Source organism: Macrobrachium rosenbergii, chromosome 2 (genome assembly GCF_040412425.1).
Source record: "Macrobrachium rosenbergii isolate ZJJX-2024 chromosome 2, ASM4041242v1, whole genome shotgun sequence".
Lineage (NCBI taxonomy): Eukaryota > Metazoa > Arthropoda > Malacostraca > Decapoda > Palaemonidae > Macrobrachium > Macrobrachium rosenbergii.
In genome coordinates this window covers 90,065,552-90,087,614 of record NC_089742.1, presented here as the reverse complement: position 1 = coordinate 90,087,614, position 22,063 = coordinate 90,065,552, and the positions used below count along the sequence as shown (strand labels likewise).

General features: G+C 40.7%; 1 protein-coding gene across 1 annotated transcript in view; it reads left to right on the top strand.

Annotated features, from left to right (window-relative positions):
• Positions 1–22,063, top strand: part of LOC136849124 (PAX-interacting protein 1-like) — a 408,835-nt gene that overhangs the window by 316,718 nt on the left and 70,054 nt on the right. The window contains 2 exon segments of the mRNA XM_067122120.1: positions 2,380–2,554; positions 12,361–12,461. Coding sequence (XP_066978221.1) covers positions 2,380–2,554; positions 12,361–12,461 — 276 coding nt within the window.

Below are 22,063 nucleotides of genomic sequence, written 5' to 3'. Positions count from 1 at the left end.
GCAGAAAACCAGTAGTCTTGTTGACGGTGTGTGTGCTAACTATCGCGGGGAGAAGGACGACAGTACTACAACCAAACCCAGCTTGCTTAGATAAGCCACTGTAGAACTACATCCTAAAACATAAGTTCGTATATAGCTTCTTGTTCCTTAGTACCAAAACCTGAAGAGTATTTGGAATAATGTGACTTGAAATTTGTGGGTTGGCCTCAGATTAGAAATGTTTTTTCCTTTGGAGTGTTGGGATTAAAAATTGAGAGCCTAATCCTTTTTCATCACCTGTTAGTTTCTTTGTAAAGTTCCTTGAGGACGAAACAAGTGACTGCGTTATCAAAGAACAGGTTTTGACATAGGAAAATCCTATTTTTGGTAGTTGCTGTTGATTCCTCAAAACCCTCCCACTTCCCTGACAAAAAGGCATGGGCTTTTGGCAAGGGATCATCCTGCATTGACCAACAGAGAGTAATGGCTCTTTAGTCTTGAACGGCCCGGTTGTAAACAGTAGGGTGGACGCGCATGCGCAATGGTCACTTCTCTTTCTTGCAGGTTCTTTGATGTTGGAAAAACTGGGTTCAGCTTTACTGAAGATAAGGAAAAGTGCCCTCTTATCTTTGAGTCCACTATATACTCCATCATGTGTTATAATGTTAATCATTACAACACAATACCATGCCAAAAAGAGCAACTAGAAGAGAATTCTTTGATATTAGTTTGGTCACCATGGAGATCTGGTAAACCATGGAAGGTAACTCCTTGAGGACTCAACAGCGACTACCAAAAATAGTTTTTTCCTATGTCAAAACCCTTTTTTTTTTTTTATTGTTGCTTGCTTTCTTTTTGTGAATATGTTTTTGTATTTATGAATGCATAACTTTTTCTTATATTGCAGCATTTATATGGGTTATACTTTATAAGGGCTGTATGTGTGTATTATTCATTGTTGAGTAAGGATTACAGTACTAAGTTGAAAATTCATTCTTGAAGAAAAGAAACAAAATTACCTGAACACTTGACAGAAATCACATTTATCAAATAACATAGTAATGTTGCTTAGATCTTCTTCTTTCTCTGCATCTTCTCCCACTTCTCTGTGGGGTCGATGTTTCTGACAGCTTTCCTCCACCTGGCTCAGTCAAACACGTGTTCTGACAATTGTTTTTCTCTCAGATCTTCTCTAACTACATCCATCCACTTTTGCTTTGGTCTTCCTCTTGCTCTCCCACCAGGCACCTCCATCTGCATCACTCTCCTCCCTACATATGTCTCCTCCTGGTAATAGTATGCATCACACCAAGGTTCTGGAATCCATCTTCAAAGAATTTCTAGGATTTTCTTCATTTAACAGGTGTTCATATTTCTTCCACCCCTTCTTTATCTTATCCTCGTTGCATAAAACCACTCCATTCCTATCCTTAACCTGTTTTATATGGGAGTAGCCTTTGGTGTTCTTGTCCCTCAACTTTGCAATTCTGTGAATTTTTCTCTCCCCCTCTGGTGTTTCCAGCTCTTTGTACATGTCATCTAATGCTCGTGCCTTTTCTTGTGCAACTACCTTCTTTACTTGTTTCTTATGTCTTTGATACCTCTCCTTATCCTCTTGTTGTCCATATTTTTCCCAGATCTTTTTTGGCATTCACCACCTCTTTCACTTCATCATTCCACCACCAGGTTTCCTTATCGTCAGGAGGTTTCTTCCAGATGTCTTTCCCAACACCTCTCCACCCACTCTCTTAGATAACAATATTATTCCCTCAAAATCCTGAAGTTTAGTAAAATTAGAAATACTAGTCTTTTAGTTAAGTGAATAAAGACCTCTTTTCATATCGTGGCCACGAGGCATCTGCATCTCTCTTCATGTGTGTGAGAAATTTAGGAGTGGAGTTGAGGTTGAAGTGGAAAGCTTGTGCATAAACTTCATGACTCCAGCTTTTGCGTCGGGAAGCACTCTTGTGAAAATAACTCAAGAATAGTTTTGTCTGTTGAAGCACTTGGTTACACTTTCTTCAAAAATTTAATATAAGTAAATTAGGATTTTGAATTTTGTGAAACATTATTATATTACTCATTCATTCTTTTTCAGCTTTTTGAAAAACATTTTTTGTGTATAATGAATTATCATGAGACATGCTCAGATTACATTAAAAGCAGACAGTAATTCCTGAAAACAGGTGCTAATGATAAGATCCTTCCGTGATGATTCCCATCACAAGCCACTGAAGCAGCAGGCAAACACTTGAGTCCACTCACCTTCAGTGGCTGGCAGTTCCAATCACCAAGGAAGGAGTCTATTGTTAGCACCATATAACGTTTTGTTGAAAATCCATATGCTTAAGCTTGGAAATTATCTTTTAGAATATGGTTCATGTTATATATCCTTTGCAGAAAGTACTGGAGTTAGGTGGGTACCTTGCCCGCACTAGTGTAGAGGCTACACATCTTGTTATGGGAGGTGCCTGTGCCCTGCGTACTATCAAGTTCATGTGTGCAGTATCATGTTGCCAGTACATAGTGTCATTGCAGTGGGTGATAGATTCTCACACTGAAGCAAGATTTCTGCGTGAGTATTAAAATAGTTAAATTGGTAATAAAATAGTAATTTTGTTTTGATTTTGTGTGGGCATGACATACACAGAGTCTTTTTTGTTCATGAAGTCATGTACAGTATTTACAAAGTTTGGGACCCTTTCTCTTCAAAATTATGGAAAAGATAGTATAAGTGTTTATCTTGCATGTTTTCTGGAGAAAATCAGGCATGTTTACCCCTGTAACTGTGCTTTCAAAACCAAAACCCTACCATAGATGTGGATGGCTTTACAGAAGCATCTGTAAAGTATAAAGACTTTGTATCTACTGTAAGCTGCCTTTTTTTTTTTTTTTTTTTTTGTACAGAAAAGACATTTGACACTTCAAGGGGCTTGACATTTTACAATATCTGAAGGAATGACTTGATAGAATTACCCCATCATATCAATATTTTTATAAAAATTTCATAGATTTCGAGCACAAATTGGAGCAACATTTTCAGGAATAAGGTGCCAGAGGGAGGGTTTCCACAGAGTAGAATTTTGGACAACCCATTGAGTCAAATGTTTTGACTCAGTAGTTTTGTCAGGCTACCTAAGACAGTATTTATAATAAGAATACAAAGTGTTGCCCTCTGTCACTGGATATAAAAGGACAATGCAAATATAATTTCAAAAGAATATTTTACACTTTGGTTGATGATCGTTTACCGTCACATGGATTGTAATTAGCAGAAATGTCTTATTTTAGATTGTTAACAAAACTATTCATTCTGGTTTGTTGACTGCCTCCAAATTTTGGGTAATTTAGAAATGGACAGTGAATCCTTGTGTTTCAGAAACAAGATTAATTGATTTGGTATTTAATAACAGACTTTCATGGGCTTCTCATTTGGCTGTTCTTGAGCCACAAAGGCATGAAGCCTGGTCTTCATGAGCGTTCTGTTTCAAGCTCTCTGGGGTGCATATCACAAGCTATAACTGAGTGCAGTATAAATGTTTAAATCTTGCAGTGTCTGTATCTGATTAGCTATTGACTAATTTAGATCTTATAAAAATGCAATGAGATTTTTTGGAGCATCTTTTCTAGATTGCACTTTTTTGAAGTTTTATGTGGTTCCAAAAGCTCCTAGATTATAATTACTCTTGGAATTAGGAAGAAGTAATTTCTTTATGTAATGGCATGTTGAATATATTAATTCATAATTAAAGGTACACCATTGTGAATGTTTTGTGCTCTACAATGGGAACGTAGCCAACAGAATGTGATGCTTTTATCAGTGTTCAGCTGGTATACAGTATTAGGTGTCCTAAGGTCATATAAATCTGTTTAGTTTGTAATGGTTTTAGTTTTCTGACATTTCAACTTGCACTTTAGTGGTCATCCACAGAAAGTTACAAAAGTAAATGAATTAAGATACAAAGTACACTGGCATTTGCAGCAGACGGGTGGGTTACAGTTAGTGGGTGGACTAGTGTGCTGCATTTTAATTGGCTGTGTTGATGCTGTTGCTTCATGTCCCAGAGGTGTTGTAATCTTCTTTGCCTATTTGATGAGATTCGGGGTGGAGGAGGCACTTGCTATTTTATCCCCCACTGGTATGACTGGTATGATAACCCACTCAAGTAAGGAGATGATGCTTGGTGTTATCTCTTATAATTCTTATATTTCTCCTTGTAATAGTGGGGAGAACTTTGGTTTCTTTCACCATATTGATACTTGGCTTTTTTTCCAGTATGTATTACCTTGAAAAGCTGCAAGGGCACCAGCTTGTTCTAAGATTTTTGTACTATTTTCAAGACGTCTCATTCTGGTCTCTTTCGTGATTTTGTTGGTAATGATTAAAGATGGCCCTGTTGAAGGAGGCTATGCACTAATGGAAAGAAGAATAAAAGACACGTGGAGAGAAGTCTGTACAAAGCAAAAGCCACAGAAACTACTACTACTACTACTACTACTAGCCAAATTACTGCCATAGTCAGAAGAATAGAATGCTACAAGCCCAATTGCCAACAGGGAAAACAGCCCAGAGAAAAGGAAGTTGAGAAGTAAAGAAACTTTGAAACAAAAACAATAAAGAAGAATTAATAACAACAAAAGTAAATCACAAAGTAAAATAAATAAGACAAATAACAATAAATGGTGAAGTGAGAATCATGTCAGTTTGGTCAATAAAAAGCATTTGCATCAAGTTTGAACTGAAGTTCCAGTAATTCAGTTACAGTATTAGGAAGATCTTTTTGCAAATGCTGTATTTGGTCACAACAGGAATAAAACTTATAGAAATTTATGTAGTGTTAAATTTCACAGAAGAAAACCCAAAATTAATTGAATTAATGAGCTGATATGGTGTGCGAAGATCGGAATGCAAAGGATGATCGGATTCTGAAATATACAGCATGCATATTGAATTAAGTGAATGATGGTCCCACAGGTTAATATCAAGATCAGGTACAAGAAATGTAATAGAAGTCAAGTTGTTGTCCAACAATTTAAGATGAAAATCAGGGGCTGAAGACCAAAAAAGGGATTTTGACAAAGGAAAAATCTATTTCTGGGCTCAACCTGTGTCACCCAGTGAAATGGTTCCATTCAGCACTCATTTCTAGGTATAAGTATTGCTGCATATACCAGAGAAAAAGCTATCTAGAATGCGGGGTTACCACCCCCGGATCGAACACCTATAATCGGTGTCTGTATACACTAGGGGTGAGCGAATTCCACTATCACAGGCCTTCGTCCAATAGATCTCTCTATTCTCAAATTCCCAAATTGGGTGTGCCGTAACCAAGGATACCTACCCGCCCACCCACTAGGCGTCATCACGAGACCGCAACGTCATTCCAATTTTAGCACATCAACGGGAACACGTGAAGTTTTGTTTGGTGATTGTGTTCCCTATTTTGGCAGCTCATCATGTCTTCCATCGAGTTTTCTCACCATCTAAGTTGAGTACTAATTCTGGTTGGATTGTTTATTGCAGAGGCAACGTATTTTAGGTTTTACCTAGATATTATTTACCAATACTAACAGCGCTGCGTCATGTCTACGCGTGAGCTGTATGTTTGCCTCTTCTCGTTTTCGACCTTCAATCTCAACTCTTTTGATAATTGATTGAATTCTCCTAGTTTTTATATATACTCCATCTAGTTTGGAGCTTTTTTGGAGAATTTACCGTGCCGCTGGTTAAGGTTGAGGAATCGAGTATTTGCCTCTTCGCTATCATGTAGGCTTTAGGCTCCCCATTTTCTGACAATAGAATTTGGGTCCTTTTATCGGTCTCCCTTCTCCTCCAGCGATCTGGTTCCTTCTCGATGGTGTAAATTATTTATTCATGATGTTATCTGTTATGTACAAGGAAGGATGTCACATATATTCCTAGATTAAGTTTTGCGTACGATTCGGCATCAGGGAGGCCATTTTGGGTACCTTACGTGTACCCAAATGTCACCGAAGATAATGCATAATCCCTGGCCTTTCCTGTCGTCGAGTCTTTTATGTATTCATATAGGTATTTAGATATGTTTAATCCTAGGCTACCCCATTTCACGAATGTTTTCTATGATATTTTGTTTGTTTATATATTTGGTAGTTTTATTCTAAATAAGGTAGTTATCTAGCCTAACCTACCTAGGCTAGGCATGACAGGGCACTTACACGATGTTCTGGCTACCTAACTCTCCCGATCAGTCCATTAGGTTTGGGAGGTGAGGTTAGTCTAGTGTGCGAGTTCCCTTAGAGTGAGGGATCCTCACTTTTTATTTTCCTCCTGTCCAAGTTGTTCCAGTCTTGTGAAGGGTCCTTCTCTCCCCACACCAGTGGCATTAACCCTGGCCTTCCTGACTAGTCCAAGAAACTTGGTTTTTGGAGAGTAGGCTACGATCATTTAACTCCATATTCTCGTGTATGTAGCCTAATTACCGCCCTTTTACCTTAGTGATTGGAAATTGGTGACGTCACCTGAGCGTTATCCTCGTAAGGGGAAAGCCGTTCGCTTACGTTCGGCACCCCCGTAAGGTGGTTATAGTCGGCGTCTGGAGGGTGCTACCCACCCGACCGGTCGCAATTCCGCCGGGTTTCCGCCACTTACTACCTTTCCCATACGGGCGGTGTTTCGTTAGCTCGCTTCTAATGGTTTTACTGGTTAGTAGCTGGAGCGTCGAACATTGTTCCATGAATGCATGATAACCGTTAGGGTATGTTAGAATTCACTTCTCCGCCGGTCTAGTCTGATTTTTCGTTGGTATGAGTCACGGTTGTTAGCAGTTTCCAGTATCTGGTTTCCGCCCTGGGCGGTTGTTAAGGGGCCATACACCCCCCCCTACTCCGCCATGGTGACACCGTCCTCATAAATATAAGACACAATGAGTTTTCAGTGACTATTCACGGCGGAATATCATAGAGTACCTGTTTATAGCATTTATATAACCAGTTAGAACATTCGTCAGTTTAAGCAATATTTTAGTATTTGCTGCGGGATCAGTCCCGGAGGGTTTTGCCTTGTTTCACTTGTGTCATCTTATAAACTAAGTTAAAGTATTCTCTCGCGCGGTCCTATTCGGCGCCTCTTGCTTTAATAATTCTCATATACCATCATTCCACTTACAGATGGTACGTTGTCAGGAACCAGGGTGCTCGGCCGTTCTCCAGCAATCGTGAGGACACGAGGTGTGCCGCTCGCACTCCAGCTGTGCAGTGCATGTTGGGGATGTGACCGTTTGGCACCCAGACGGCTGTGAAATCTGTTACGCTCTCTACAGACTGGCGTCCGATGAGTCGGTAAGTGATGAGAGCCTGCTAACCTTTAGCCTCTTTCGGTATTGATGCCTCATATAGAAACATACAATGAGGAGAATATTTTCAATAAATCCTACCTTCTTTTCCAGCCTAACCCGGCAATCCGTGCCTCGGCGCTGTCGTCCCTGAAAACCTGGGTCGGCGGATTTGGGAGGAATGTTGCGTCCGGCAACCCCTACGTGCTCTCGGAGGAGATCTGTAATCTCCTCTACCCTGGTGCCCGGATCTCCGCCGCATTACCGAGGGAGTTAGCCGCCCCAATCATTCAAAAGATCAGACTGGAAACGCAACCCTCCCAAGACGACACCCTGTGTGGAGAGGTGACAGAAGAGGTGGCAGCTATTAACATCCACCTGGAGCCCATGAGTGTAGATGACCATCAGGTAGAAGGTAGGGTGGTAAGTGAGGCAGGCGAGGTTAGTTTGGATAATTCTTTATTTAATTCACCTTCTTCTTCTTCCTCTTCCAGGGATTTCCGAAACCAGCTAACCTTGGGGACAGATCTCGGTCTGTTATGCCCAAGGTGAAATCTCAGAAAAAGAAGGACTTACCAAAGTCCTCTAAACCTCAAAGGTCTAATCCGCCAGCTCCCTCTAAGTCGTCACCGGCTCCCAAACTGGTGGTGTCCACAAGTAAGGCTACTCCCCCTTATAAGGGGTCGAGATCCAGAGATTCAAAATCTAAGTCTCCACAGCCTGGATTTGATTCTGAGGCCTTTGTCGATCTGCTAATGCAGAAAATCGACTCAAAGGTGGAAGCTAGGCTAAAGGATCTGGTCACAAGCTTACAGCCTTCCGGAGAGTCAGTGCAGTCATTGGCGCAAAAGGTGCACGCCCAGGAAAGCTTGCTCTCCAGATTCATCCAATCCGGAGCAGCACATCAATCCCATGTTGTCCCGGATGCCTCCAAACTGCCCCCCTTTGATAAGGGAAACCCGTGGCGACTGGCCTTACATGCCCCCCTGCATAACGGCACATTGACCATCGAAGGTTTAGGCACTCATCATCTGGAGGAACTGGAGTTCTTTCCAGCCGACCTAGTACCCCCCTATCCAGGTTTTGCCAGGTTAACGGAAGAAGCCTGGGTTAGGTCTGATAAGGTCCCTAAAGAAACAGTTATCTTCCCAAGGGACCAAGCTCAATCCACCCTGTTGCGCGCTCTCACAAGTTGGGAGTGCGAGAACACGAAGCTTACCCCCTTCAGGGGAAGTTTTACGATGTTCTCTGTTGGTGATGCCATTCCTACCCCTTGCACTACTAAGATTACGGAGTTGACCCTTCAGGCGGGGCTACATGGCAAGCTTATGCCTCAACTCCGGGAAACGGATTCTACTTCTCTTCTCTTCCCGGAGATTTGGAGTGTTGGTTGGGAGCTCCGGCAACCTTTACGATGGGAAACTCGACCCAGTGTGCCTCCACCCTATTCAGCGAGCAACTTCCCAGAATTCGGAGGCTCTGCTCAAAGCAGAATTTGAGGCCAAGTGCAGGTTGAGTCGCTCCCTGCACTCAGTCACCATCTCAGAGGTAATGGCATTAGCTTATAATGACGAGCCTTTGTTTCAGGTCCTCACGAAGTCGTTATTGTCTTCCTTCCAGTCGGATCTTTATGACTTTGTGATAGCCAGACAGAACTGCAGGAAACACATATCGCAGAGGCCACCATCAGGCATGAGCCCAATAGGCTGGTGAAAATTTCTATCTGGGGTCCTAACCTCTTTCCAGAGAAGTCAATAATGTTATGGCGGAGGCTACTAGAGCAAACCAGAGTCTCCGCTCTCATTGGGGCCTTCCTTTCAAGAGGAAATTCTCTGAGACCTCCGGACCTCAACCTAAAGAAAGGAAAAGGTTCAGGAGGTTCCAGGGCTTTAAGAGACCTCAAGCTCCAACAGTGCTTCAAGCGGTACCGGTCTCACAGGTCGGCCAGCCTTCTACATCTAAGGCGCAACCTCAGCAGCAGTTCGTACTGATGCAGCCGTCTCAGCATGCTTCTGCTACGCCAACTTTCGTGACGTCCCCAGCTTTCAACGCCTTGTTTGAGAGCCATGGGACATTTCGAGGCTACAATAGACATGCGAGGGGAAGCAGGGCTAGAGCCGCCTACAGAGGTAGGGCAGCATCCAGGTCCCTCTCACGTGGAAGAGGAAGCCGTGGAGTCAGAGGAAGTAGGACCTTCCCCAATCAATGAGACACCCCAGGTAGGCGGGAGATTATATCTCTCCAGGGACCATTGGACCTTCAGCCCGTGGGCCCACAGCATAATCTCAAAAGGTCTGGGATGGAGCTGGAGCAAAGGGCCTCCTCCACCAGTCAGATTCTATCAACACTTATCCCAAGACTTACAGGACTTTGCAATAGAACTTCTGCAAAAGAATGCAATAAAGAAAGTCAGACACTTGAAATTTCAAGGCCGTCTGTTCAGTGTTCCGAAGAAGGACTCAGACAAGCAAAGAGTAATTCTGGATCTGTCCCGTCTCAATTCATTCATTCAATGCGACAAATTTCGCATGCTTACAATCTCGCAGGTACGGACCCTACTTCCTCGTGGGGCCGTCACCACCTCTATAGATCTTACAGACGCATATTATCACGCCCCGATTGCGAGAAACTTCTCCCCTTACCTGGGGTTCAGACTAGGAAAACAAGCATACTCATTCAGGGTCATGCCATTCGGGCTCAACATAGCGCCCTGAATATTTACCAAACTGGCAGAGACAGTAGTTCAAGAGCTGTGGACCCAAGGGATCATGCTGGCCGCGTATCTGGACGACTGGATAATTTGGGCATCCAATGCCAAAGAATGTCAAAGAGCAACTTATATAGTAATCAACTTCTTGGAGTACCTGGGTTTCCAAATAAACAGAAAGAAATCACGCCTAGTTCCAGCAGCTCAATTTCAGTGGTTAGGAATCCATTGGGACCTAAGGACAGACAAACTGTCACTGCCACCAGCAAAAAGGAAAGAAATAGCCAAAGCTACCAGACAGTTCCTCAAAAACAAAAATGCCTCTCGTCGTACCCAGGAGAGGATTCTGGGCTCTCTTCAGTTCGCTTCAGTAACAGACTTGCTGCTGAAAGCCAAACTGAAGGATATAAACAGAGTATGGCGGAAACGAGCCAACAGGAGGAACAGAGACAAGCTGTCTCTGATCCCGCAGATATTGAGGAAAAGGCTTTGACCATGGTCGACAGTCAAGAGTTTGTCGAGATCAGTACCTCTCCAGTTTCCCCCTCCTTCACTTGTGATCCATACAGACGCCTCCCTGAGCGGTTGGGGAGGGTATTCCCAACACAAGAAAGTTCAAGGAACGTGGTCGACAGTGTTCCGCCAGTTCCATATCAACATCTTAGAGGCAATGGCAGTATTTCTAACATTAAAGAAACTACGGCCAGCCAGACAGGTTCACATCAGGTTGGTGCTAGACAATACAGTAGTAGTACATTGCCTAAACAGAGGAGGCTCCAAGTCGAGCCATATCAATCAAGTGATGATCGCAATTTTCTCCCTAGCAAGGAAACATTGTTGGCACCTGTCAGCCACCCACCTGGCAGGTGTTCGGAATGTCATTGCAGATTCACTGTCCAGGACAACCCCGCTGGAATCGGAGTGGTCCTTGGACAAGGAGTCATTCGGGTGGATTTGCCTTCAGGTGCCGGGCCTCCAGGTAGACCTGTTTGCCACAGAGAGCAACCACAAGCTTCTGTGTTGTGTGGCTCCCAATCTGGATCCTCTAGCTTATTCCACAGATGCAATGTCAATCGACTGGAACAGGTGGCAAAGGATCTATCTGTTTCCACCAATAAATCTGTTAATGAAAGTTTTACACAAACTCAGATCATTCAGAGGTCAAGTGGCACTAGTGGCACCCAACTGGCCAAAGAGCAGTTGGTTTCCTTTACTACTAGAGTTGAAGCTCACGCACAAACACATCCCCAACCCACAGTTGACACAAGTAGTACAAACTCGGACTGTGTCAGCTTCCTCAAGAATTCTGAATGCCCTAGCTTTATGGACTTCATGAAAATTACAGCACAAAAAGATGCTAACATTGACCCTCTTAATACATTATTCATAGAATCAGATAAGAGAGAATCTACCCTCAGACAGTATGACTCGGCAGTTAGAAAGTTAGCATTGTTTTTGAGGGAATCCAAAGCTCATGAAATGGCCACGAACCTAGCGATCTCTTTCTTCAGATCACTATTGGAGAAAGGATTGGCCATTAGGAACAAGGGAGAATAAAAGAATCGAGAATACTTCACCAAGCAATAAAAATATATCACTTGAGAACATGCAAAATCCAAGTCACTTCTCAAACAGTTGGAGAAGACCAAATACCAACAAAACGAATGAAAGAGTTGTTCAAAGGAAGAAAACTGCTGGTTACAGTTTCTTGGGAGGGTGAAAGAAAACACTGACAGACCTCCCATGCTGACCATTCTGGTCAATAAAAGACATTCACAGCACCTGTATAAAGTTGTGGAACATTCTGTCTTGTAGAATCAAGGCGGTGTACATTGTAGCATTCTTTTTCTTTAAAATTAGAAAGTTTTTGTGTTAAAAAACCAAGGTACTCTGTATGACCACAGGCACCACCCTACTTACAAACGTGTTACATTCTGGATGGCCGTTTGTATTGTTGAATTGTTTGTAAGTCCGTTATTGTACTCTTCATACTTATTTAAGTACAGTATGATATAAAACACAATTCAGTGTACATACAGTATTGTTTTTTATAGAATAGGCACACAAAAAAAAATTTTAACTTATGGTTAGCAAAGGGGAGTACTCTTAACACAATTTTAATTTTCTCTCCCCTTTTTTTCTGAATGTTTGTAAGTTGAATATTCATAAGTAGGGTGGTCTGTATTGTTTTTAGACTTTTTATAATTAGTAATTTAGACTATACCTATTATCCGTGATTAGTAATGTAGACTATACCTATTATCCATAAAAGTAGTTCTACAGGTCAATAGCAAAAAAATAGTACTGTATGATTATAATTTTTTTTACTTTATCTCACATGATTTTTTATGCTTTTTCCAGGAGAACATGATTATATAATGAATATGCCAGAGTATGAGAAAGTTTTCAAGTTTAGTTTAAGGGAAACTCTAATGAAGCCGCAAAGACGACGCCTATTTTCAGTAAGTCAATTAATGTATGTCTTTTTTATAATATCAAAGAAGTGTCTTTGGTTATTTTTTTTATTTTAGATTTTATGCCTTTGTAAGTTTTCAAGATGTAAATTGTATCGCAATAAATTTTGTGCAATTGCTCGTTAAGTGAATACAATACTTATTTAAAGTAGTGTACATATATATTCTTATAAACAACAATATGCAGTATTCTTATAAACAACAACCAACACACTTTAAACAAACTGGATAATAAACCATAAGTTACAGCCTATTTTTCTTGTATTGGTAAGAAGATAAACATATACAGGTTGTCCATCAATAATCTGGCATCATTGGGACCTGGAGGGTGCCGGATTAGCCATTTATTAGGCTAGAATACATGCAACCCAGTAACTAAGCACCTCATCTTAGAATTAAAATATCCCATAAATCAGTACAAGTTGGTTAATAAAGAAAAGATAATTATCAAATAAATTCAAGGGAAATTTTTTTGAAATAGAGGTACAGGCAGGTACAGTAAAATAATTGGTAGAGGTACACTTACAGATTAATTCCAGTGGCATTTACAAGTTAGTTAATAAACAAAAGAAAATAAAGAAAATAACTCTTATCAAATAAATTCAAATGAAATTTTATTGAACTACAGGTAAAATAATAATTGGTAAAGGTACACTACAAATTAATTCTGTTAACACAAGAAAGATCATCACTGCCACTTCCAAAGAGGCATTTACATGTCTTGAGGCGGAGGGCTGTCTGGATTCTCATCATCATCTTGTAAGGTGAGGGAGCTATAAGGAACTGATGGTGATGGTGGCAACACATCTGGTTGAGTAGCTGTTGAAGGCAGTGGATTTAGAAGTGATGAGGGGATGTCAGGATTGGCATCTGGGTGAGCAGATGTTGAAGGCACTGGAGTTTCAATTGATGATTCCTCTGTTGCATGCTTTGTAGCTATTTTTTTTAATATATCTTGCAAGCTGAGCTGTTTCATATATTTTGGCCTTTCTTTGATTAGTTTATCTTGCAGCATGTAAAGATTCATTATTTCTTGCTCAGTTATAAAACTGCACTACTCTAAACCTTTCAGCAGTTCACCTGTCAGCTAAATTAACCAATCAGTACAAACTCTTTCTGCTACCTGTACATCATCCTCACTTTCATCATTACTTTCTCCTTCACTGGCTTGTTGCTCTGGACTTACAACCATATCCACAATTTCTGAGTCCGTATAATGATGAACAACTGGTGCATCGTCATCAACAGTCAACCATTCTTCAACGTTATCTTCATCCAGCCTTGATGCAAGCTCCTTTGCATCAGGATTGGTCAGATCATGAGCAAAAGACAAAAGATCATTTATATGTTGTTTTTCCTTTGAAGGCCTAAATCCGCTGAAGTCTGGTTCATGATCTTCACCAGGACCTGTTTCGAACATTAACCCAGGCCACAATTTATGCCATCCATGTTTCAGTGAAGCTGGCTCTACAGATTTCCAAGCATTAGCGACACAGTAAACCATATCTCTCATATTAAACTCACGAATAAACACACATACAGGCTTCCCAGAGTTAACTGCACTCAGTAGGCGCCTCATAAAAGGAGTGCGATACTTCGACTTGAATGAATGCAGTGTGCTGTTGTCCTGCGGCTGAATCAATAAAGTGCAATTAGGTGGGAGATAGACAACGAAAACATTGTTCTTACCAGGAGTTCTGCTTTTGGATGAGTGGAACAGTTATCTAAAATAAGCATTATCTTACAGTTATGGTCCAAGCCAACAGAGTCACAATGAGTTCTTGCTTTGGGGACAAAGTAATTCTGAAACCAATCCAATGACAGTTTAGTTGTTATCCAACCTTTTTTGTTGGCACAGTAAATTACAGGAAATGTGTCATACCTTTGAAAGCTCGAAGACGTAAACTTTTACCAATGACCAGCAACTTACAGGGGTGCGTTCCTGCAGCATTGGAGCAGCCCAGCAGAGTAACACGGTCTTTCGACGCTTTATAACCTGCTGGCGATTCTACATTCTCTGATTTCAGTTTTCTTTTCGGTGTACATTTCCAAAAAAGTGTAGTTTCATCTGTGTTATAGACTTGGTCAGGACTTAAATTTTCATCACTGACTAGCTAGGCGAACTCGCCAACAAATTTTGCCACTGCTTCCTTGTCAGCCAATCTTTTTTCACCACACACTGCACGAAACTTGAGCCATGTCGAGCCTTAAAACTCTACAACCACCCTTCAGTGTATTCACACTGATATTCCAGTCCGAGTTCTTCTTGAAACAGTTTTGCTTGTTCCTTCCAAGATCACCAGACATTTCGACAACTTCACTTTCGCACAGTTTAAACCATATCATCATTACTTTATCTAGTTCTGCACTTTTATCAGGTTTCATTGTTTTCCTTTTAAACATCTGTTGCTTCGATTCACTCTTAACAGAAAAAGTTGAGCAACTGATTTTTCTGTTTCTTTATGTCATAAACTGTCGAAGACCGAACGTTGTATAATTCACATAAACTTCTCACAGACATGCCACTGTCAAGTTTTTTCAAGAGTTCAACCTTTTCTGATATGGACAATGTTCGGTGTTTGCGCTTTACACCACGAGAAGCACTTCCATTATTCACTGGAGCCATGGCTGGGGCTAAAACATGGCCAAAAGACAATACTGTACCTGTAATAAATGTAAAAAATGAAACGGCAAAAGCATGCCCGTGTTTACAAACACTTTCATTGGAGCCATGGCTGGGGCTAAAATATGGCCAAAAGACAATACTGTACCTGTAATAAATGTAAAAAATGAAACAGGAAAAGCATGCATGTGTTTACAAACACCTCCAGTTTGTTGATGCAGCACACTGCGCCACCAAATCGAAGCGGCCAGCGAGCCAGTTAGGGCAGCGACCCAAGAAATTAGTACGGAAACATTAGAAATTACTCTAGCTGAAATTTGTGCCAGATTACTGATTGTTCCGGACTACTGATTGCTGGATTAGTGATGGACAACCTGTACCATATGTTTCTATGAAGCATACAATACAGTAGGTGTTGTATATAGGGTGCAGCACACCACCATACTGTGCAGTAGTTTTGCTAAACATGGTTTGTAGTTATTCTCCTCTTTTATCTCTTAAAAATATGATAACATCTACATGAAATAAAAAATTGAAACTATAAGTTGGAAAAAAGCAAAACCTCTTACTCAATACAGTAGGTACTGTACATATACTGTAGTAAGTTAACATAATTTCTGGACAGCACTTTTTTTCATAGCTTAGCTGCTGTTTGTCTTCAAAGGAATTTTACAGGAGTCGTAACTCCGAAAATCGTCGTAAGTCGGAACATCGTAGAAAATCGTCAAAAATCATAAGAAAACCTTACTTTTAATGCTCTGGGTGCATTGAAAACGATGTAAACTGCATTATTATTGAGTTTACATCAAAATCAAATTAGGATTATTCTGCCATTTTGGGGCCATATTTCTTCCGTGTTTCTCTCCTTGGGAACAAGGTCGTAAGCCAGGAAATAATTTCTGATGAATATACTCGAACTGTTTGTCATAAACCAGGGACTGCCTGTACTCTTATGGTTCCCCCAGGGCTCCATAAGACAGTCCAACAGATATCCATATCCAAGAATTCTCTGATGGTTGGTCTTGGCCAGAATACTGTAGTGCCTTTGATACACACAGTGATAGAATATAAAAAGACTCAAGGCAAGAGGGCTCTTTCCCTTGTCTTCAGCAGTTACCCTGTGACAACAGCACACAAACTGGCCAAGATCCTTATTACCCTAGTGTTCTGTTTATAACAAACAATACCCAGGTCATTCCAGAAGAATTTTTATTTTGTGTTGTCAGTTTAGCGATATTCAAGTCCTGGAGATATCTGAATTTTTTCAAGAAAGCTAAATGCTTAGTCTTAAGCCCTGGAAAAAAGTATTTGTTCCTTAATATTGTTGTAGTTCAGCCAAATTTTTAAATCCCAGTAGTACATCCTCCAAGGTGGGGATTTTTGCTTAGGCTACTAGGCTATTTTATAACAAACAATATCCAGGTCATTCCAGAAGAATTTTTATTTTGTGTTGTCAGTTTAGCGATATTCGTAGATATCGTTTCAAGAAAGCTAAATGCCTAGTCTTAAGCCCCTGTAAAAAGTATTTGTTCCTTAATATTGTTGTAGTTCAGCCAAATTTTTAAATCCCAGTAGTACATCCTCCAAGGTGGGGATTTTTGGTTAGGCTACTAGGCTATATCGTGCATTCAGATTTGCTATCAACTTTGACAGTTTCTTTCGAATTTCATTATTTTGGAGTTTGTTTTTACTGAAAACCATCAGTCAGTGGTTGTTACATTATATGTAGATCCTTTTCATTTTTGGAGTAGAAGGAAAATGTAATTTTTAGCCTAGCTTCTCGCATTGCAAAATGACAGTTGTGACTTGCAGTTTCCTCTTAGTTTTCAAGTAAGTGTTCCTGTTTCTTTTATTAATAATTTGGAAATATTTAAAGTGAGTTATGTAGTGCAGAAATTTCCGTAGTTATCTTTAATGTAGGCGGTTTTTGTGCTGTAAGGGAGTGTAAAATGTGTATAGGTTGATCTACTATTGGTATGTATTACTCTGCTGGATAGTGACAGCACAACTTTAAATAAGACTTCAAGTTTGACTCCCTGTGGGATCTAGCAAATATTTTCCATTACTGGTTATTTATATTAACAAAATAGCCATAACTCTCAAATTACTAAAGTAGTTAATGTTCAGTTGAAGTACAGTACAGGTCCCCCATCACTAAGCTGTCATCATTGAGACCTGAAGGGTGCCGGATTCGTCATTTTCCTGGATTACAGAGTGGTTAGGTTAGAGTACATTTAACCCAGCAGTTAACCACTGCATCCTTCCTTTAAAACACCCTGTAAATTGGTACAAGTTGATTAATAAGGGAAAAAGAAACATTAAATGGAAATCAAGTGAAATTTTCCAGAAGCAAAGGCAAAATAAACTACAGTATACTGTACAGGTAATTCTGTTGACTTACACAAGAGAGTTCACTGCCATTTCCAAAGTGAAGAGCTGGAATTTGCAACTAAGCACATTCACATGTCTTGAGGTGAAGGGCTGTCAGGAATCCCATGTTCTTCATCTTGGAATTTTTTTATATATTTTACTCTGTTCTCATGTATATTTTATTATATTTTCTCATTTTTTATTTTTTAAACACTAAAGATAACCGCAATTTTGTGCATAGGGTACGTACAAATGCACAAATTCATTCTCTGGCATCAGAGAACTTGTTGCAGTTTTTTTGGGTTCATGTTGTCATGATTATGATATTTTTTATTGATATTTTATGCTATTCTCATGTATATTTTTACTGTATTTTCTCATATTTTATTCTAAAAACCCAAAAGATAGATGCAGTTGTGTGCATATGGTATGTATGGATACACAAACCCATTCTCTGGTGTCAATGAACTAGCTACAGCTTGTTTTGGTTCATGTTACACTTATGATTTTTTAAAATTTATATTTTATGCTATTCTCATATGTATTTTTACCGTATTTTCTCATTTTTATTTTTACAACCCAAAAGATGAACGCAAATGAGTGTGTAGGGTATGTATGAACACACAAACTCATTTGCTGGCACCTGAAACTTGCACCAGCTTATTTTGGTTTGTATTGTTACACTTATGATTTGTTTAATTATATTTTACACTACAGTATTCACATTTACATTTCACTGTATTTTCTCATTTTTCATGTTTACAACCCAAAAGATAAATGCAATCGTGTGCATAGGGTACGTACAAAAGCACAAACTCATTCACTGCCATCATAGAACTTTTCTAGAGGTTGTTTTGTTTTGTGTTGTTATGCTTATGATTTTCTTATTTATATTTTATGGTGTTCTCATGAGTAAAAAGCGTATTTTTACTCCATTTTCTCATTTTTTATTTTTACAACGCAAAAGATAAACACAATCGTGTGCGTCGAAGAACCTGGTACAGCTTGTTTTGGTTCATGTTGCCATGCTAGTGATTTTTAATTATATTTTATGGTATTCTCATCTGTATTTTTAATTTTTCTCATTTCTTTTTTTAATTTTTACAACCCAAAACATAGTATGAACACACAAACTTATTTGCTGGCATAAAAAAACTAAGCTTATTTTGGTTTGTTTTGTTATGCATGATTTTTTTTTAATTTATACTTTACCCTATTCTTGTTTATATTTTTACTGTATTTTCTCATTTTTTATTTTTACAATCCAAAAGATAAACACAATCATTTGCACAGGTTACATGCAAAAGCACATTCTCATCCTCTAGCATCAGAGAACTTGTTACAGCTTGGTTTGGTTCATTTTGTTTCGTTTATGATTTTTACACATATATTTTATGCTATTCTCATATATATTTTTACTGTATTTTCTCATTTTTTAATTTTACAATTCAAAAGATAAAAGCAGTCGTGTGCTTAGGGTATGTACTTATGCAATAGTGTGCTTAGGGTATCTACTCATGCACAAACTATTCCTCATTGGGTGGTTGGGTTCCGTTCTCAGTTAGCACTCTGCTGGCCCCAAGTTCGAATCTCCAACCGGCCAGTGAAGAATAAGAGGAATTTATTTCTGGTGATAGAAATTCATTTCTCGCTATAATGTGGTTCCGATTCCACAATAAGCTGTAAGTCCCGTTGCTAGATAACCAATTGGTTCTTAGTCACGTAAAATAAATCTAATCCTTCGGGCCAGCCCTAGGAGAGTTGTTAATCAGCTCAGTGGTCTGGTTAAACTAAGGTATACTTATGCACAAACTCATTCACTGGTGTCAGAGAACTTCCTAGAGCAGGTCCCGTTGCTAGATAACCAATTGGTTCATAGCCACGTAAAATAAATCTAATCCTTCGGGCCAGCCCTAGGAGAGTTGTTAATCAGCTCAGTGGTCTGGTTAAACTAAGGTATACTTATGCACAAACTCATTCACTGGCGTCAGAGAACTTCCTAGAGCATGTTTTGTTTCGTGTTGTTACGCTTATTATTTTCTTATTTATATTTTATGCTATTATTTATATTTTACTGCATTTTCTCATATTTTTTATAACCCAAAAAGTAAAACAATTGTGTATGTTGGGTACATACTTATGGACACAAGCTGCGCCAACAAACAGTAGTGGCAGGTTGGTGGAGTGATCCTGGAAATTTGAAATTGTGCTAGCCAAAATTAGTGCCAGATTAGTGATGGTCGACCTGTACCTTCCTAGAACATATGGGTGGTACTTTAATGTTGATATATTGAGCAAGTTCCAACTAGTACTTACAAACACATCTCACTGAATATTGACTGGGTAGTCAATAATTGCTTATAATACAGTACCGTTGAATATAGGTTATGTATGTAGTATTTCATTAAATGACTTACCAAACACTGTAAAAGCTTTTATCTCTTAAAATTCGACACATCCGAGATATAAATTTTCAAACTTTGTTTGGAGCGCTGATACAATTGGTGGGAGACCCAACCCCACCGGATGCCGGTGGGGGTGGCGTGGAAGGCGACATACCTAGTACACCAGGTCAGTTTTCAATCTCGGGCGTATTGTGAACGCATCTCGCGCGTTCGTCCATCTCAAACTGTTTGGTTTCCTTCATCTCGTTGTGCTTCTTTCTGGCGTCTCTCCTTGGTGAAGTACTCAATATCCTGTTTGTTAATCTAGCTAGCGTAGATCTGTGAATTTGGTAGCTATGTCGGATTCCAGTTTCTCTGGATCCAGAGTTTGCGCAGGGAATTTGTGCTCTTCCAAACTGGTTAAACTTAAGTACGACCGCCATTCTTTGTGTACGGCATGTAGGGGTCAGGAGTGTTCCCAGGAGAACACATGCAGTGAGTGTATGGAATGGAGTCAGGAGTTTTGGCAAACATACAGTTCCCATCAGGAAAAGCTGGTTAAGGATAGGGATAGGAAAGCTTTTAAGTGTAAGGAAGCTAGGCTATCTTCTTCGCTGGTGGCATTGGTGTCATCTCCTTTACCGGCTGTTCCTTCCTCCTCTCCTACCCCCTCCTCTACCGCTGCTCTTTCCCCTCCTCATATTCCCCCCTCTTCTTCACCAGCTTCCCAGTATGTTTTCCCTAAAGCCAAGCCCAGCCTCGAGGCTGATAAATCAGAATTCGTTCTTTTCAGAACTCAAATGGAAGCGCAAATGAACGTTTTCATGGAGTCGGTCTTAAGTTTAGTGCGTTCGCGCCATAGTCCGGGCGTTAGCGTTGGTGATGACGTCAGTGTTGGTGATAACAATGTGGTTGTTCGTGATCGTGTTTCAGGCAAGTCTGCTCGTCTTTCTGACTCTTTTGAGCAAAGGCAGCTGTCATGCTCGCCTTCTAAGGCTAGAAGGCAGTCCGGCGCTGGCGAAAAGATCAGAAATTCTTGCCCACGAGCAGGCTCGTCCTCTAAGGCACAGGAAAGCCTTAGTCCTGGTGGTGAAAGTAGTAAGCTTGACTCGTCGTCGAAGCGTCGAAAAGCTTCGGGGAGCCGCAAAGGTGAACCTTGCAAGGCCCCGGAGAGTCGTGGACGCGCAAGTTCGCGTAGTGTTTCTCCATCGACGCGTCGATCTTCTCGCCATCACCAACATCGCAGGATCGTGTCCCCAGAATCTTCGTCAAGACGGTCGTCGTCGAAGCATCACTACCTAAGGTTAAGTTCTTCAGGTGAGAGTAGCAGCAGTTCATCTTCAGTCTCTTCATCTTCCAGCTCTTCAGATCCTCCCCCTCCTCGTCATCACAAGTGGGATCATGCCTCTCGACCCTTAAAGAGGCAATCTTCTGATAATTCCTGCCCTAGGGTTCCTAAACTCTTTAAGAAAAGGACAGCTAGCCCTATACCTGGTTACTCAGTGTGGGGTTCCGATCAAGAAGATACATTTCAGACGCTCCCTCCCAGGTCACCTAGGGCAGTCAAGATGCCTAGCCCTCTCCAGAAAGGTCTGCCTCAAGTGCCCGGGCCTCTTCCTCCTCCTCCTACACAGGAAGTGTCTGCTCCTTTGGCTTCATCCTCACCTTCCCAGGAGTCTAGTCTGCTGGAAGAGAAGCTAGAAAAGGTAGTCTGCAAAGTCCTTGGTATTCCTGGGGGTCAAGAAGTTGTTCCTCCTCAACTCCTGGACGATCTTGGCACAGAACCGATTCTTTCTGGTGAAGAGGAAGGTCCCGTTGACTCAGTGCCTTCTTCTCATTACGCTTCTCTACTCAACTTTCTGCTGCAGTCGTACCCTCAACATTTTCAGCCGGCAGCCCCCTCTTCTCCGACTTCCACGTTGCGTCAGGGAAAACAGTGTCCTGACACTTCCCTTCCCAAATTAGTACTCTCCACCGCCTCCAAGAAAGCATTAAAGGAGGTAGAGGCTTGGTTGGAAGCTAAGAGATCCTCGGGTAAATCATCGTTTGCGTACCCTCCTTCAAAGCTGTCGAAAAGGAGGCAAAATTATTACAGCACAGAAACTTCTCCTTCACTGGGCTCTGCAATTTCAGCACAAGGAGACTTTGGCTCCCTTGTGGACCCTTCAAGACGCATTTCCTTTGAGGTGGCCACGACCTTCTTTTCTGCCCTG